Source organism: Orcinus orca, chromosome 14 (genome assembly GCF_937001465.1).
Source record: "Orcinus orca chromosome 14, mOrcOrc1.1, whole genome shotgun sequence".
Taxonomy (NCBI): domain Eukaryota; kingdom Metazoa; phylum Chordata; class Mammalia; order Artiodactyla; family Delphinidae; genus Orcinus; species Orcinus orca.
The window spans coordinates 60,310,791-60,330,450 of record NC_064572.1 but is presented as its reverse complement, the minus strand read 5'-3'; the positions used below and the strand labels follow the sequence as shown (position 1 = coordinate 60,330,450).

The window sequence follows — 19,660 nt, the reverse complement described above, 5'->3', positions numbered from 1 at the left end:
TAAAAGAGAAGGAGAGTGCTGGGAGATCTTCAGGTGAAAGGATGCAGAAGGAACAACAGGAAAAATATTCCTAGAAAAATCCAGCAGAGAAAGATAATACAGAGAAAAAATTAATGCTTTAAGTTTACAATGTTCTCGCATCTGTTGCCTCAGTTAATCCTCACCAGAAGCCCGTGAGGCAAGGGAGGGCAAGCATAATTATGGTTATTTCTCCCACTGAGGATTAAAGCTCAGCCAGGGACAAAATTATGCAGGTTTTATCTCCATGATTCAGATCAGAGAGGCAAACTCTGTGGGTTCTTTGGGAAGCTGGAAGGGAGTAGGTGGAATGAAGACGTGATCCCCCCGGTATGCTGTCTAAAGAAAGCAGGCTGTGAACTAAATTTAATAGGTACTTCTTGGCTCCCACTCTGTACCTACAATTCTGGGTATATCAATCTGTATCAGGACAGAAAACGAATCTTGCATTTTAGAGAGCGACTCTTAAAGTCACTTTCAAGTTCAACAGATCTGTAATTCTGAGTTTTATACATCAGGACAAAGTTTGAGCATTGGCTTGGTATTTCTGACTTGAACCTAAAAGTCGGTGGAATCCGAAGGGTTAATCAAAATGAGAAACTACAACTCCCGGTAGGCTTTGGGGCTGGGTTCCCCCCTCCTTTCTTTTCCGCCAAGACTGGGGGCGACCAAGGACGGTTAGTTATTTGAATAGACCTATAATATCATGAAGCTGTTTAAGTTGAGGAGGGCCGGTCAAGTCATCCAATCGTGTAAAAGATGGGGAAACACCTTAGCCAATCCAAAGGCAGGGGGGCGGGGTCGGGGTTGGGGGTGGTGAAAGAAGTTTACTGACTAAGATGGCGACTGAGGCGCGGAGTGAAGGGGAGGTGCCAGCCGGCGAATCTGGCCGGAGGTGAGACAAGCTCTTGGTCCAGCTGCCTTGGAAACGAGGCCGTGGGCTGGTCGTACTGATGCCCTTCCCTCGGGTCACGGTGACCCAGCGGGGCCGGGCTTTGTTCCTTTCTCCCGCGGCGTTTCTCATCTTCGCGCCTGCGGGAGCTGAGGCGCGGTGGTCCGGCCGCGACGCTGGGCTCCAGCTGGGCCCCCGCTTGGTCCTGCTGATGCCCGTTGGGGGACTACCAGCGGCGTTGGCTGCAAACCGACCAGTTGGTGGTGGCAGCGCTGCCTGCCTTTGCCCTGAGACTCATGTTGATGGTGAGGAAACTCAAGCCCAGAGCTGTTAAGCGAATTTCCTAACGTCTAACAGCGCAGAGAGAGAACGCTGTCAGTCAGTACTTTTTAATCTCTTCCGAGGCAGTTTGTGTGGTTTAAGTAGCACAGATTTGAGTGTCAGTTGGAAATGGGTTTGAGTCCTTGGGCCGGTTAAACATTTTAAAAATTTTATTGTAGTAAAAACACTTAACATGAGATCTACCCTGTTGGTACAATTTTAAGAGTACAATAAGTACTGTTGACTATAGGTACAGTGTTGTACACCAGATTTCAAGAGCTTGTTCATTTTGCTTAACTGGAACCTTATGCCTGTTAATTAGTAACTCCACATTCCTCCTCTTCCAGCTGCTGGCAACCCCCATAACACTCTTTAGTTCTGTGAATTTGATTATTTTAGATACCTCATGTAAGTGAATACCTCATATAAGTGGAATCACTTGTCTTTCTGCAACTGTCGTATTTCAGTTAGCATAATGTCCTCAGGGTTCATCCATGTTGTCACATATTGCAGAATTTTCTTTTTTAAAGGCGAGTAATATTCCATTCTATGTGTATACTACATTTTGCTTTTCTGTTTGTATGTTCGTGGACATTTAGGTTGTTTCCACATCTTGGCTGTTGTTAATCATGCCTCAGTGAACGTGAGAGTGCTAATAATTCTTTGAGATCTTGATTTCAGCGATTTTGGATAAATACACAGAAGTGAGATTGCTGGATCATATGGTAATTCTAGTTTTAATTTTTTTGAGGAACCTCCATACTATTTGCTATACCACTGCCCTATTTTGCTTTCCTACCAACAGTGTACAAATGTTCCAATTTCTCCCCATCCTCACCAACACTTGTCTTTTGTTCTTGTTTTTATTGCGGCATGCGGGTGCTCTAGGTGTGGCGCACGGGCTCAGTAGTTGCCGCACGTGGGCTTAGTTGCCCCGTAGCGTGTGGGATCTTAGTTCCCCAACCAGGGATTGAACCCGCGTCCCCTGCATTGGAAGGCGGATTCTTAACCACTGGACCACCAGGGAAGTCCCAAAATGATTTTATATAGAGAAAACCCGTAAGACACTAACAAAAAAACTGTTAGAAATAAACAAGTTTAAGTTGCAGGATACAAAATCAACCTATAAAAATCAGTTGTGTTTCTATACAGATAGAATGAACTATCTGTAAAGGATATTAGGAAAAGAATCATATTTACAGTAGCACCAAAAAGAATAAAATACTTAGACCAATTTTTTTTTTTCCCCCGGTACGCGGGCCTCTCACTATTGTGGCCTCTCCCGTCGCGGAGCACAAGCTCCGGACGCGCAGGCTCAGCGGCCATGGCTCCCAGGCCCAGCCGCTCTGCGGCATGTGGGATCTTCCCGGACCAGGGCACGAACCTGTGTCCCCTGCATCGGCAGGCGGACTCTCAACTACTGCGCCACCAGGGAAGCCCTGGGCCAATTTTTAAACTTATCTCAGCTTCAGTTTCTTCATCTGTAAATGGACATAATGATGTCTATTCCAGAGAATGTCAGAATTAAATCAGACAATCCTTTTAAAGCTCTTAGCGTTGAGCCTAGTAGATAATAACCACTCCATACGTAATACGTTTTCTTTCTCCTAGTAGAACAACTAAAGACCAGATCAGAGGGATCTGCAGTTTAGGAAATCATTACTTTATTTTTAGAGTGTTTTCTCCTAAGCAGGAACACTGAAATTTAGCTTTTCCTAGAAAGAATTTCCGGGTGGTCTTACCCCAGCTTTGAGACCTCAGTTGTCTTAATTGAGTAAGTGTATATTAGAACTCAGTAGAGTGAGCTTATTTACATTGCCCTGGTGCTTTGGCTTTGTGTCTGTTGGTGCTGTTTTACTGAATAGGAGATTCCAAATCTTGGAAAGCTGGGTTTGTGAGTGGGCACTGGAATCCCTCCTTAGCAGAGATGGGAGTGGTTGAATATGTTATTTACTATTTTACAGGGAAGAGGTTTTCCCTCTTGGAGCTGCCTATAAATGGTTGATCGTTTCTTTTTGCCCAGAAACCATAGAGGGGGTTGATAAATTTGATTAGATCATCCTTCAGCCTGCTCTAAAATCTTGAATTGTGATGAAAATCTGAAGACAAAATACCTTTCTGTAGTGGGAACTGTTTGAATTTCTTTAAAGGAAGTTGCTGTTTGAATTTAAATTTTGGGCTATAGTATTAGTTACATGATCAGTAGATATTCCCAGAATCTTATCTGAACCTGAAACTGTTCATACTGTAAAAGAGAAGTTGAGTTTTCTAAAACTTTTTAGGGCGAGACACGTATATTTTTATTACGTATTCCCAACAGTTAGCTTTGTCTAGGTGGTCAATAATGAATGAATAATAGTTTTTGTCATTTTTAAGATATAAAATATTACCTTGTGATAAATGCCATGCAAATTATTTTATGTTCTGCAGATATTAACCTTTCTAATGTTCTGTTGGTGGTGTGGCCCCTTGTATTCCATAAAGAAGAGGAAAGAGTCTGATTTGCACAGATCAACACATATTTGCATGTTGGAGAATATATGATCATCTGTTCAGAACTGTCTAGCTTTCTATTTCTATTTCTTCGTTATTATTTTAAGCCTGCACCTAATAATAAGGAGAATCCACAAATAGAAGGTGTCCACTCTACCAGTAGTGGTATAAAAATAATAGAGACTCTTAAGGGCCAAAGAGAGAAAAAGAAAGAGCTAAAGCAGGAAAAGAAATATAGCCACCTCCCCATGCAATCGGCAGTAGGGAAATACAGCTCAGTACTTTTTGAGTTGAAAAACGACATAAAAAGAAAGTACTAACTATTATTAGATGAAGAGGGGAAATTGATAACAAAGAGTCACAGGCTTTCTAACCTCAATATTCACTGGAAAAAAAGAAACCCACTGTGAACCAGAAAAAGCAAACGGGAACATATAGGGGTGGACGGAGGCAGAGCAAGCCGCGGAAGTGATAGCACTTGTGAAAAGCTGGAGACAGTTAATATGCCGGCAGCGTCTAAGTTTTGGAGCCCAAGCCTGCCCATGGAACTTAGGGAGCTTTGGAACAGACTTTGGGATACTTACATCCCATTTTGGAAATGTTTTTGGAGGATAAGGAAGGTGCCTGAAGATGGGGAAAGTGTCCTGTATCCTGCTGATTTACCTACCCCGTAGATTTCCTGAAGTCTTTTTTGTTATATTGTTCTTTCTCTTATAAGACAGCAGTGAGGTCCTTTGAGAAAAGTGGTAGATGGAACCTATTGATCTTAGGAAAAATTGTCTGTTCTCACTTGTACAAGCGGAAAACATGGTTTAAATGTCTGAATCCAATTTGTTGTGGTCTTTTTTGGCCGACCCTGGAGGCTTGCAGGATCTTAGTTCCTTGACCAGGGATTGAACCTGGCTCCATGGCCGTGAGAGTGCCAAGTCCTAACTAACCACTGGACCACCAGGGAACTCCCTGAATCCAGTGTTTTATTTGTACTGTCAAATTCTATGAACGGTAATGAGGAATAGATTCTTCAGGGGTCTTTCTTGAATCTGAATCTTTTTATTTTACATTTTTATCAGTTATCTGGCTTAGAGAGTTTGACCATTATATTTATAGACAAGGCCAGTCTTGGTAGAAGGAGGGGGGAAGAAGAAAATAGAATTTTAAAGTTAATCTGTATAAACTGGTCAGTGGCCTACCTTTCTTTGCCTCTAACCTTTAGCTGTAGAGTTTGTGAGATTAAACAGTGCAAAAGAGGGAGGTTGCTGGGTGGTTGTGTGGAAGTCCTCAGAGAGTGGCAGTCTTTTTTGTTATTGCAAGTCCAGAAACTATTTTATCCATTAGATGGGTTTGGGGACTGACTCTATTCAGGCTTACAAGCCATTCGATAAAGGCAGTTTAGGTAATTTGCATGAAGAATATAAATGAACTTATTTACAAAACAGAAATAGACTTATAGACATAGAAAACAAACTTATGGTTACCAAAGGGGAAAGGCAAGGATGGGGGAGAGGGATAAATTAGGAGTTCGGGATTAACAGATACACACTACTATATATAAAATAGATAACCAACAAGGACCTACTGTATAGCACAGGGAACTATCTTCAATATCTTCTAATAACCTATAATGGAAAAGAATCTGAAAAAGTATATATACATATATATGTATATATATGGCTAAATCACTTTGCTGTACACCTGAAACATTGTAAATCAAGTATACTTCAATTAAAAAAAAAGAATATACCTGATATGTATGTCAGGTTTTCCCATTTCATCCTTGAAAGAGACACATTACAGCTGATTGATTAGATTATTGCTTTCTCCTTTTTTTTTAAATTTTATTTTTGGCTGCATTGGTCTTCGTTGCTGTGCACGGGCTTTCTCTAGTTGCAGCGAGCAGGGGCTATGCTTCATTGTGGTGCACGGGCTTCTCATTGCAGTGGCTTCTCTTGTTGTGGAGCACGGGGTCTAGGTGCACAGTAGTTGTGGCACATGGGCTCAGTAGTTGTGGTGCACGAGCTTCAGTAGTTGTGGCGCACGAGCTTCAGTAGTTGTGGCTCACGGGCTCTAGAGTGCAGGCTCAGTAGTTGTGGCGCACGGGCTTCGTTGCTTCGTGGCATGTGGGATTTTCCCAGACTAGTACTCTTACCCGTGTCCCCTGCATTGGCAGGTGGATTCTTAACCACTGAGCCATCAGGGAAGTCCCTCCCTTTTTTTTTTTTTTCAAATCAGCACTTATCAGTACTTTCTTCTTGAAGATACCATCTGGCTACCTGGAGTGAACCCTTTTAATTACGTTTTATTAAACATCTTTTAGAATGGGCTGTTTCTAGAAATGCCAGAGCCCATCTATTTTGTGCTGATGTTTTGCTAGTTTTTACCTGCTATATCAGTCAGGGTTCAGCTAGGACACAGAAACTATACAGTAATTTGAATAAAGAAAGTTTAGTATAAAGAATTATTGATTATAACGGGATTGGAGTAACAAGGGATTGGCTAATAAGAAGTAAAGAGATCTCTAAACAATATACAAATGGGAGAAATCAGAATCAGCTGTGTATACCAAGTCGTCATGTTGTACACTTTAAATATCTTAAAACTTTGTCTGCCAATTATAGCTTGATAAAGCTGAAAAAAAGAAAAGAATCCACTGTTATACACAGGGCTGAGATAGAATGTACTAAAAAGAGGCACCCTAGGGCAGAGATCCCACCTTATTGGAGAAGGCATGGCTGTGGCTCACAGAATGGCAGAGAAGTTGCTGTGGTGGAAGTTGTTGGAAATTCACCTTATGGAACCTGCCAGAACACTTTAGGACACTGGGGAAAGCTGTTAATAGGGAGGTGTCATGGGGGGAAGCAACTGGCTTGTGGGTGCTGCTGGCTGCTGTAAACTGGAGTCTGTCAGTGGAGAAGCTGTGCATGCTGCAGGAGCTTGCCTGGACGAGCAGCCTGGAACCGGAAAGGGAAAGGCCCTGCCTTCTGCACTGTCTCTGCAGTGTTCTTTATTCATAATGCTTAACGTTGTGCCAGCTGGAAAAGGAAATACACTTAAAAGTCTCTGGCTCCATTTTTGCAGAGTAGGCAATGATGGGTGAGAGGCAATAAATTGATAACTGGCACATGGAGAATCATCTTATCTCCAAGTTCCTAGCTTCCCTTTGCTTCAGCACTACGTAAGTCTATTCTATAGAAAAGTATGAGGTGGTGTGTAGGATCTGAATGAATGAGGAGGGACAGAAACAAGTCAGAGGACAAGAAGGTGATCGGTGCTTAAATTTGCTCGGACAAACTTATGTGTGTAAGCTTGTAAAGGTCTATATGCATTCCAAATGGAATGACAGTTTTCTGGAATAAAGAGCCTGAAGCAAGACTGTTAAACAATAGTTATTAGGTTAAATATAATTTATCTGATTTTATTTTTTTGAGTCAGGCTGATGTCTAAGATATATAGTATTACCTTATTGGTCTTTGTAATTTCAAACATGCAAAGATCCCAGCAGGTGCGTTGTTTATTGATACTTTTCCCTCAGTTAAAGCAGTACGTGCCTTTGAGCAAGCTACTTTAACTTTTCATATCTTTTTACTTGGGGTTACTGACATGTAGTTATATGAGGTTTTAGAAATTTGTGTTTGTAATGATGGGAAATATATATAATTTTAAAGGAGTTACTACATTTCTGCGAAGGTCTAACGTACAGTAATGTTTTTTTGGTCTAGTTCTAGGATTGGGTATTGCACATGGATCTTTTGCACCAGAGTAGCTTCCAGTTATAATTATCAGTTGGAGTAATACCCTCTTTTCCAGAATTTATCTCTAAATTTGGCATAACAGCATTAAGTTTGGAAGTTTTATGTTTTTTTTTGTTTTTTTTTTTTTAAAGAATCTGAGTAACGTGGAACAGTGAAAATAGCTGAAATGAGTTCAGTTGAAGAACCAAAGGCTGCATGCTATGTGCTGTGATTTGGCTGAAAAGAAGTTCCAATTTGTACGAAAAAACAGGACTGGCTTGTGAAAAACTAGGAAGCATTGTGAAAAACTAGGAGAAATGGTGTGGAAGGGAGAAGAGCAAGGGAAAAGACAAAAATTAAAAAAGGAAAATATGAAGAAGAGAGGGTGACTTAATAGTAGAGGCTGCCAGCCACGGCCGCAGGGGCAGGCTTTGGAGGCAGCGGTGAGGAAGCCTGCAAGACTGATCTTGGAGAACTGAGGCTCCAGAGGAGGAGGAGGGAGGCAGAGTACTCAAGAAGCCCGCTCTGTCCTCTGGAGGTGGAGGCACGGAAAGGAGGGCTCGTACTGTGGGCAGACACTCTTACACATCTCTGTGTGTTAGGGCTCTTTCAGGCATACGTGACAGAAACAGACTAGCTTAAGCACAGAGACACTGCTTAGCTCAGGAAACAAAAGTCCAGGGCGTAGATCAAGCACAGCTCAATCTATATTGAAGATCTCAAATCTCAATGTCCCAGGCATCTGCTTTTTACTCTCTTAGATCCAATCTCTGTATTTGCTTTATAAAAGGGCAGGTTCTTCACAAAAGGGTGGCAGAAATGGACCACCAACAGCTTCAATCTTCCATCTGGTTAGCAATCTTAGCATCTAGCAAGAGTCTTGGAATTGAGTCTTTTTGTCCTGGTTTGACTTGCGGGCCTTTGTCTGAATCAGTGAGGAGGATAAAATGTTTCGATGAGGTGAGCTTGGGTCATATGCTCACACTGGTGGCCAGGGAGTAGGGTCAGCCCACCTAACTACATAAATTAAAGGATCGGAAGAGGTTGTTGCTCAAGGGGAAACGGGAAAACAGATGTGGGAAGCTCGAACGGCAGTTGTCCACTACACCCATCTTCATAACTCCCCTGTGCACCCTCCTTTGCTTCAAGTTACGTTTTGAAAAGGGCTTGCCACTAATGTGTGGAGAAAGCATTTTATGTTTCCTAAAAACCTACCAAATAAAAAACCAAACAAAAAAGCCCTTTAATTAAGTACTACTTATCTTTTTTTTTGTTTTCCTCCACTGTCAAACCCTTCTCCTCTTTAGGACCTACCTCAAATTTCAACTCTTGTATAAGGGTGAAAGATTCTCTCCTAACTTTGAATTCTTAGAGCTTTCATTGACTGTACCATGCATTTGGCAGTTAATGATCTTGTATCATCTTTCGTGTTACATTCTTTAGCCACTACTTAAAATCTTGTAGGAAAACCATTGTTCTTTTCTGTAGTTAAGTATAAAACTATAGTGATGGGTAAAAAAAGAGTGAGTTTGTCAGAAGCTTACAAGTTTTGTGATTTACCTTATAAATAATTATTTAAATATGGAGTGCGTTAATGACAGTACATTTATAATGGGAAATGTGTTAGTATCAAACTGTAACACTGTATAAAGCCATAGCTTTTAAGATAATCAGATGAAAACATAAATAACAATATCAGTTATGAAATTAAATACAGATGATTTGTCAAGCTGAACTATTACCTGAAAGCTAGACACCAGTTTTTTGTTATTGCAAGAATGAAACAGTTAGAATCACAGAAAAATTCAGTCTCCTGCCAGCTGAGTTTTATTATGCTGTAGTATTTATTAACCCTTAAGTTTTAGAAAAATTAATATGTAATTAAAATATTGTGTATACTCAAAAGTATGAAAATGAGATGCTTCCTTTAAAGCTATATAGATTAGGCATATAAGTTTAATTAAGTTTGGGCCTTATTTCTTTTGCTTACTGACCAGGGTATATTACATAGCATAAAACAAATTTCTTGGGACTCAGTAAGATTACAAAGTACGATAATGATCTGAGCCAAGCTATAACAGATAAACTTTCCCCACTTCAACAGAAAATATTGTCCAAAAAAAAAAAAAAAAAAAGAAAATATTGTCCAACATACCATGTAAAGCTACATCTATTTCAAAAATGTTCCTGATTATATGATCCTAATTTTCTTTTTTTGCTCCATTCATTTTTCACCATAGAAAATTAAAATGATTTGTTTGATCTTTGTCCAAGTTTCTGAAATGTGTTACAATAAAGAAGTAAAACATTATTTGACATGCTTTAAAATAATGTTATCCGTTTAGAGATAAAGATGTCTCAGTTGGGTTCTATCAGTATCAATGAAAAGAGAAAAAAATTCATGAATGAAATATAGAAATCACATGGTTCTTAATATTAAATTTGTAATTGCATGCCCTATGACAGCTACAATTGCTACATGTGTTAATAATTGTACCTTCGGGGAGGGGGGAACCTCATTAATTTAGGAATTGTAACTAAAGAATGACATTGGGATTACATAATGAAGTTCTTCACTTGTTTTATTATTTTTTATTTTTTAAAATCTATTTATTTATTTTTGGCTGCTTTGGGTCTTCGTTGCTGCGCGCAGGCTTTCTCTAGTTGCGACGAGCGGGGGCCACTCTTCGTTGCGGTGCGCAGGCTTCTCATTGCGATGGCTTCCCTTGCTGTGGAGCACGGGCTCTAGGCACCTGGGCTTCAGTGGTTGCGGCACGTGGGCTTCAGCAGTTGTGTCTCATGGGCTCCAGAGCGCAGACTTAGCAGCTGTGGCGCACAGGCGTAGCTGCTCCGCGGCATGTGGGATCTTCCCGGCCCAAGGCCCGAACCCATGTCCCCTGAATTGGTAGGCGGATTCCCAACCACTGTGCCACCAGGGAAGTCCCACTTGTTTTATTTTTATGCTGAACACAATTACAGGGATAAAACCAAGTAAGTAAAAACAATGACACCAAAGAAAAACTCACCAAATAACAGGAAACTAACAATTAGGGGAAGATGAGAAACCAAGAAAGTATACAGGAATATCATTTAGTAACATTCTTTTTTTTTTTTTTTTTTTTTTTGCGGTACGCGGGCCTCTCACTGCTGTGGCCTCTCCCGTTGCGGAGCACAGGCTCCGGACGTGCAGGCTCAGCGGCCATGGCTCACGGGCCCAGCCGCTCCGCAGCATGTGGGATCTTCCCGGACCGGGTCACGAACCGTGTCCCCTGCATCGTCAGGCGGACTCTCAACCGCTGCGCCACCAGGGAAGCCCTAGTAACATTCTTGATGTTATCATCAAATACTTTCTGCTCTCTAAGAAAGTCAAACTTTAATCAGAGAACACTACATGCACTATAATAAGCCCTTTGAAATGTGGCTAGCTTTTGTATTTTTAAGTCTATTTAGCATTTTAAAGTTTTCTGAATTTTGGAATCCCTACAATCCCTGCATTGGTTGCACTAATAGTTTCTTCACTCAAGTAACAAGGTCTACATTATTTTTTTCTTTTGGTCAGGTCATTTTGTGGCTGCTGTCCTTGTGACCAAGCTCTCCTTAATTAGATCTGCCGTTCAATCTGCTTCATTTGTTAGGATGACCCTAAGCAAGAGATCAGTCATCTTTCAATCCGTGTTTTTCATCGAATAAACATGGCTTTTAAATATTAAAAATAAGTACACCAATGTGAAACATACAGTTATGTCATTGTGTTAAACTTTCATTGAAAATTTGAACCCAGGGTATGTATATTAAGATTGTACAGAGGGGGGCTTCCCTGGTGGCGCAGTGGTTAAGAATCCACCTGCCAATGCAAGGTACATGAATTCGAGCCCTGGTCCGGGAAGATCCCACATGCTGCAGAGCAACTAAGCCCGTGTGCCACAACTACTGAGCCTGCGTTCTGGAACCCGTGAGCCACAACTACTGAGCCCGTGTGCCACAACTACTGAAGCCCACGTGCCTAGAGCCGGTGCTCTGCAACAAGAGAAGCCACCGCAATGAGAAGCCCGCGCACTGCAACGAAGAGTAGCCCCCACTCGCTGCAACTAGAGAAAGACCGCACACAGCAACAAAGACCCAACACAGACAAAAATAAATAAATTAAAAAAAAAAAAGATTGTACAGAGGGGCTTCCCTGGTGGCGCAGTGGTTAGGAATCTGCCTGCCAATGCAGGGGACATGGGTTCGATCACTGGTCCAGGAAGATCCCAATGCTGTGGAGCAACTAAGCCCGTGCACCACAACTACTGAGCCTGCGCTTTGGAACCCTCAAGCCACAACTACTGAAGCCTGTGCACCTAGAGCCTGTGCTCTGCAACAAGGGAAGCCACCACAATGAGAGGCCTGCGCACCACAACTAGTGAAAGCCTGCACTCAGCAAAAAAAAAAAAAAAAAGATTGTACAGAGGATAAAGCCTAAATTTATTAAAGCATAAATATTTTAACTGACACAATAGATTCTTTTTAGGTGTTAAGAAATAAAAGTGTTGAAAAGAAATTGGAATATTTAAATTGTAAAAATTTCATTTCAAAAGTATTAATATACTTCATGCACCGTAAAATCTCATACATTAGAATCTGTCTTTTCAATATCTCATCATCTCAACAGTTGGTGTCACTCACAGTGCTGAGTGGGAAAGCGTATTGTATTGTGTTTCCCCAAAGTGGTGGTTGCTTAAGATTTACTACAGTGAAAAAAATCTCATAATTGCTTCCAGTTTCAAAGGAGTTTTAGCAGAATGCCCAAGATCTCTTTAAAATAATGACACTTAAAAGACTAACATTTATGTGCAAATGCAATAAAAGAAAAATTGTTCGCAACCCAATTTTTTTTTTTTTTTTTTTGCGGTACGCGGGCCTCTCACTGTTGTGGCCTCTTCCTGTTGCAGAGCACAGGCTCCGGACGCGCAGGCTTAGCAGCCATGGCTCATGGGCCTAGCCGCTCCGCAGCATGTGGATCTTCCCAGACCAGAGCACGAACCCGTGTCCCCTGCATCGGCAGGCGGACTCTCAACCACTGCGCCACCAGGGAAGCTCCGCAACCCAATTTTTAAAGTCATCTCTTGGGGTCTTCTGGGTGCCCATGTGCTAATTGCACCTGTAATTAACCACTTGTATTTTTGAAAAGAGACATAGTGGAAAAAAAATAGTATCTTGTAGTGTTTAGTGAATTTTAAGCTTCTGGATGCCAGAGACTTAGTTTAGTTTCTTGTTCCTGTACCTTACAATTTCTTAAAATTATAAAGCACTCAGTAGATCACGGTTAGTTTGAATTTAAATGACATGTGAGTGGCTGTGATTTCTTGTTTGGCTAACATGTGCCTCAGAAAAGCAATTCACCTTCTTATGATGGTTGATGAAGAGACTTACGATTAGTTTCGTAGAATACTGACTAAGAGATTAAAGCTCTTAAGAGTTTTCAATATGTGAAGTTATATAGATATGAACAAGTCATATGCCAGAGCAAAAGCATTAGCTGTCTCTTGGATAGTATTAATATCACTCTGGACTTTGGAACAAGTGGATTTAGAAGTAGTCTTTTGGAACCTAATCTGACCCTAGGTAGAAATACTTTGGTTTTAATTGCTTGAGGCTCATGGCATTTAAAGTCTGTAGGAAAAGATAGTCTCCTGAAGCTTTGACTATACTTTTTTGAGGGGTAAACAGCTTTAAGATAATGATACGAGAGACACTGTGCTGTCAGTGAAGCATCCTATAGAACTTTCTCCAAATGAATAGGGAATTTTGCTGTTACTTTTCTAATACAAGTAAACTTTCTTCCAATTGTACACCAGCCAGGGGGAGAAAAAGTAAGGGAGGTGGCAGCGACAGAATTAATACTAATTCTTGTGACACCCAAAGGGATAAAAATTGACAAGTTAAATATATGTTAATAAACGTGTGTTATTGGTGCTCGTAGGAAGAATAATTAGCCTTCTTGACTGAGAAGTTTTCATCGTCATTTCATAGGGCAAAATCTTGATCACATTTCCAGAATGTTTAGGTTAAGAGGGTAAGCAATCAGGAATTCCTTCATCTGCCACTTTAATTCAGATCAAGTTGCTCTAGTAGTCTGAAATTAGTTCAAGTTGGGATCAAATAAATATAGGGGCCAAATATATATATATTTTTATTTATTTGTTTTTATTTTTGTCTGTGTTGGGTCTTCGTTGCTGTGCGCGGGCTTTCTCTAGTTGCGGGGAGCGGGCTACTCTTTGTTGCAGTGCCTGGGGCTCCTCATTGTCATGGCTTCTCATTGCGGAGCACGGGCTCTAGGCGCGCAGGCTTCAGTAGTTGTGGCACATGGGCTCAGTAGTTGTGGCTCGTGGGCTCTAGAGTGCAGGCTCAGTAGTTGTGGTGCACGGGCTTAGTTGCTCCTTGGCATGTGGGATCTTCCTGAGCCAGGGCTCGAACCCGTGTCCCCTGCATTGGCAGGCAGATTCTTAACCACTGCGCTGCCAGGGAAGCCCCAAATATATTTTTGTAGATGATTGGAGTCTAAATTAGTGATAAGAGGTCCATATTACAAAACCTTGGATAGCTACTCTTAAGGGCAGATCTTGGGATGTAAGTGTTTCAAAATTTTTGTTTAAGAAATTGTATATTATTTCCTGAAAAACTGTGGTACTACTTATCAACTTTAAACTGTTTCTGTTATAAAAACCCTGCCAGCTTGGACACACGGGACCTACTTTTATCCTTTCTTTTTATGTACAACTTTCATAATACCAGTTTAACTTTGGCATGTAGAAAAAGGGCAGAATAATAGCCTCTTCTTTAATACTTGTATTCATATCTAACAGCTTTCCAATAAAGTGACACATTTAAAGCCATGTTTCAGAGCCAGAGATTGAAAAAGTAGTAAGAGAGTGCATACTTCTCTCAGGGTGGTAAGTCAGGTTTAGACAACTTTAAATATAGCTCATATTTTGATAGATGTTGCCAAGATTGTGGTTCTTGGAGAACAAATCAAGTTAAGCAATTCACTAGGGAGGAAACATTTAGTTTTGTGGGTATGGAGTTTTGGTAGTAGTCAGCCAAAAGATACATCTGCAGGATACAGGTTTTTTTTTTTCTCCCACTGCCTTGAATTTTGCAGATTCATGTGTTTCACATGCCTCAAAAGCACCTGCATTTCATTTTTATGTAATTGATTTTTCAGCTGTGAATTTTGTTTCCAGTCCTTTCACTAAGCATATCACCTTACATGTAGAGTTCCATCTAGTGGTAAAAGTAATCATTGCAGACTATAGGTAATAAAAAATATCCTGTTTGAGGGGTAGGTCTTGCCTCTATTACTCTTTGGGATAGTTGCCTAGTATATGCATTTAAATACTGGAGTCCTTGCTATTTCTGTATGCCTGTATACTTAACTACTAATTCTCCTGGTTCTAGACATTTATGCAAAAACCTTTATGATGAGGAAATTAACCTTTAGTATATACTGTACTTAGATTTTCTGTGATATTTACATCAAGTTGTAGCAAGACTTAGGTCAAAACTACTTGGTTTCTTAAAAAAATTTGTCATCAAGGATGTTGGTTATATATACAAGTAATAATATAATCAGTACTCTTTCTAACACCCAGCTTCAACAAATGTTAACATTTTCCAGATTTACCTCAAATGAACCACTCCCCTTTCCCCCAGCTGAATACTTTATCACAAAAACAGTGCTAACACCCTAGAAACTCCCCTTATGCCCTCTGGCCTCCTCATAATCACAAACCCTCAAAGGTAACCATTATCCTGAATGGTAAATACATCTTTGCTTCTCTTTACAATTTTGCTACTTAAGCAAGTACAGATCTTCCTTGATTTATGATGGAGTCGAAAATGCATTTAGTACACCTAACCTACTGAACATGATAGCTTAGCCTAGCCTACCTTAAACATGCTCAGACCACTTACATTAGCTTATAATTGGTCAGAATCATTTAACACAAAGCCTATTTTGTAATAAAGTGTTGAATATCTCATGTAGTTTATTGACTACTCTACTGAAAGTGAAAAAACAATGGTTGTATGGGTACAGGATGGTTGCTGTCCAGCATCACGAAAGAGTATTGTACTACATATTGCTAGCCTGGGAAAAGATCAAAATTCAAAATTGAAGTACGGTTTCTACTGAATGCATATTGCTTTCACACCATCATAAAGTTGAAAAATCGTAAGTTGAACCATTTTAAGTTGGAGACTGTATCTCTAAACACTGTATTTTTTGTCTTTTTTTTTTTTTTTTTTGCGGTACGCGGGCCTCTCACGGTCGTGGCCTCTCCCGTTGCGGAGCACAGGCTCCGGACACGCAGGCTCAGTGGCCATGGCTCACGGGCCTAGCCGCTCCGCCGCATGTGGGATCTTCCCGGATCGGGGCACAAACCCGTGTCCTCTGCATCGGCAGGCGGACTCTCAACCACAGCGCACCAGGGAAGCCCTATCTTTTGTCTTTTTTAAAAATAATTTATTTATTTATTTTTGGCTGCGTTGGGTCTTCGTTGCTGCGTGCGGGCTTTTCTCTAGTTGTGGCGAGTGGGAGCTACTCTTCGTTGCGGTGCTTCTCATTGCGGTGGTTTCTCTTGTTGCGGAGCATGGGCTCTAGGTGTGCAGGCTTCAGTAGTTGTGGCCCACGAGCTTAGTTACTCCACTGCATGTGGAATCTTCCCGGACCAGGGCTCGAAACCGTGTCCCCTGCATTGGCAGGCGGATTCTTAGCCACTGCGCCACCAGGGAAGCCCTGTCATTGGTTTTTAATTTGCAGTTCCTTGGTGTCTAATGATATTGAGTAGCTTTTTAAATGAGATTTTATGGAAATCTCATGCTTGTTTTTCTATTAGGCTATTTATTTTTTCTTATTGATTAATACGAAGTCTACATATATTCAAGATATGAGCCATTTTTTGCTGTATGTATTGTAGATATATTTTCCCACTCTGTGCCTGTCATTTTCACTTTCTTGATGGTGTCTTTTTTTTTTTTTTTGATGGTGTCTTTTGATAAACACAAGTTCTCATTTTAATGAAGTCAATTGTATTGATCTTTTTCTTTTTGGTTAATATTTTTTATGTGTTATTTAAAAATTATTTCCCCACCCTGAGTTCAATAATATATTCTTCTATATTACCTTCTAGTAGGCTTATTGTTTTGTTGTTCACCTTTAGATCTATAATTCACCTGGAATTGACCTTGTGTATAGTGACACAGGTGTCAATTTTCATTTTTTCCCCCTATAGATGTCCATGTGTCCCCGCACCATTTCGTGAAAAAGTCATTCATTCCCCATTGATTTGCAGTGCCACCTTATCCTGAATCCAGTAAAGAAGAAAGGAAGTAATAAAGATAAGAGCAGAAATTAGTGAAATAAACAACAAACATGTAATAGAGGAGTTCAGTAAAACCAAAAGCTGGAACCTTGACAAAGCTAATAAAAATTGCTAAATCTCTAATAAGATTCATAAATTAAAAAAGAGAGAAAACATAAATTACCAATATCGGGAACAAGGAGGAGGACATCACTACAGAACCTGGACACATTAAAAAGTTCCTAAGAGGATATTATGAACAAGTTTATGCCAGTAAAGTTTGAATATTTATGTGAAATAGACAAAACCCTAGACATATCTGGCTTACCAAAATTAATACAAGAAGAAATAGAAAATTTGAATAGTTCTGTAACACAAAATAAATTGAGTATATATAATTAAAAACCTTACAAAGAAAACTCTAAGTCCAGATGGCTTCATCAGCCAATTCCATCAAACATTTAAAGAAGAAATGACACAAACTTTTTCAGAAAACAGAAAAATAGGACACACTCCCCAACTCACTTTGTAAGGCCAGCACAACCTTGATACAAAACCTAATGAAGACAATATAAGAAAACAATTCCACGATAATCTCACTTATGAACATAAATGGAGAAACGTAATCAAACTATTAGCAAACCAAATTCGGTAATATATAAAAATGATAATACATTATTATAATATTGGGTTTATTCTAGAAATGACCAGCTGGTTTAACATTAATCATTCATTCACTACATAAACAAAATAAAGGAGAAAAATTATATGATTGTCAAAAAATTTTGATGAAATTAAGCACAGACTCATGATAATAAATAAATAACCCTTAGCAAACTAAGAATAAGAAGATATCACCTGAATTTGATAGTTTATGCCAAAATGATGGGTGGGGAAAGATACCATTTTTCAATTTTCTTTACCCTGATAACTTCTAAAGTTAAGATTCTGTTCATGTTTATTAGTCATTTAGACCCCTCTTCTATGAATTACTTGGTTATATCTTTTGACAAATTTTTTTTTCAGTTTATGGCTTGTCTTTTATTATTACTTTTAAAGTTTTACATTTATTTGTTATTTATTTATTTATTATGAATGGGTAGTATGTTCACGAGTCAAAAATCCAGAAAATACAAAAAAGCATACAGTGAAAAGTTTCTCTCCCACTCCTGTTCTTTCATCCAGTTCCTCTCTCCAGAGGCACTGTGACTTCATTTTTTGAGAACTTTGTTTATAATGTTATTTGTTGAACAGACATTTAAAATTTTAATGTAGTTAAATGTTTCAATCTTTTCTTTGTGGATTGTGCATTTTATGTCATGTTTAAGAAGTCTTTTTTCTGCCTCATTAATTTATTCTTTTTAAAGTTTGACTTTTTTGGAAGGGAATCTAAACAAGAATGTATATATGTACATGTATAACTGGTTCACTTTGCTGTACAGTAGAAACTAACACAACATTGTAAAGCAACTATATTCCAATAAAAATAAAAAAAATTGGCTTTTCATATTTGGCTCTTTATTCTGTCTGGAATTTATTTTTTGTGTATGACGTGAGGTAGGGATCACCCTTCCTTTTATATTATAAAACTGCTTGTCCTTATACTGTTTATATTGTGTGATTGTTTTGTCTAATACAACTTTCAGTATGATGGGAGACTACTCTTGCGTTTCATCTATGTGTTGGCAAATACAATTCACTTGGTCCAGTTTTTAATTTCTGTTTTGTTCCTACTTGCAGATGAGTGCTTAGAGTCCTAATAAGTACTGCCTTTCAGGCCCCATAATGTGCCCTTGTGTCCTCTAACATGTCTGGAATTTGTGTAGGCTGTGATGGGGCAGGGAAAGGAGGGTTTCTTTGTTACAACGAACAAGGAGAAAGCTTTTTTCCTGTCTCTTCGATTTACCAATGCCTCATCAGAAGCTTTCAGCATTTATGTAAGAAATTAATTTTTTTCTTAAACTTGAGCAAACTTAGAGTTTGTTTTAAAATTAGATACTGTAGAGGAGGAAGTTGTTTTTGCTTAAAAATAGTATTTTTCTTTTTCTTTAGCCCTTCTCTTAAGTTCTTGACCATGTTCTGTGATATTCTCAGCTTTATATTGTGGTACTGTGTATTCCATGGAAAGAGATTAGCGGACTTTGTGATATGGGGATAATTTAAAAACATAACCTACTATATCTGTCTTTTCCATCTCTTATCTTCCACTTTACTTCCTTTTTTTAACCACTTCTCTCCCTTACTTTTTGTCTTACTACATGCTCCACTCAGAATAAGTGAAGGAGAGGAAAAAAAAAAGAACTAGGTTAAAGAAATTAAAGTGAGACAAAACAAAAGTGAATGATTATGGGAAGGAAGGGGAGAAAAAGCAGAAGGGGAAAAGAAACTGAGATTGCTTGTTTGTTACTTGTGTATTAGGACTCCTAAGGTGTCTCTTTCTTGTATTCCTTGTGAATAGGTAGGGGCAGCCTTGAACTTATTTATTCTCCTACCTATTCTACCTATTTCGGAGGGAGCAGACCGCAAGGTAGAAAGGATTCTGTTGAGAAACGATGTAGTAGGGTTTTGTGCCTCCGGCTCCTTTCTACTTGTCTATTTGAACCAGTTTAGTGCCTGAATGTCAACTGTGATATAAGTTTTGGAATCTCAACTGAGTCTTACTCTGGATATTAATAAACTAAAGATCTGGAGGTTATATGTATGTATGTGTTTCTACTTTAAGAATATAATAGATGCTATTCATGTACATTTATATGTTAGAATTAATTTGATCTGGATTCTGTTTTTCAGAATTAAAAGGGATGTGACATCCATAAAAGCTTAGATCTGATAAATTATAAGACTCTTTTTGGTGCTAACCCATTTCA

At 39.4% G+C, this 19,660-nt stretch overlaps 1 protein-coding gene across 2 annotated transcripts in view; it reads left to right on the top strand.

Moving 5' to 3' along the window:
• Window positions 1–839: 839 nt before the first annotated feature.
• Window positions 840–19,660, top strand: part of ARHGAP19 (Rho GTPase activating protein 19) — a 58,547-nt gene continuing 39,726 nt past the window's right edge. Inside the window, exon 1 of one of the 2 annotated variants that reach the window (XM_033425693.2) lies at window positions 840–913. In XM_033425693.2, coding sequence (XP_033281584.1) covers window positions 858–913 — 56 coding nt within the window. In that variant the 5' untranslated portion in view covers window positions 840–857. Of the gene's footprint in view, window positions 914–967; window positions 1,216–19,660 lie in introns of those variants that run through there. The other variant, XM_033425694.2, reaches the window with a different exon arrangement.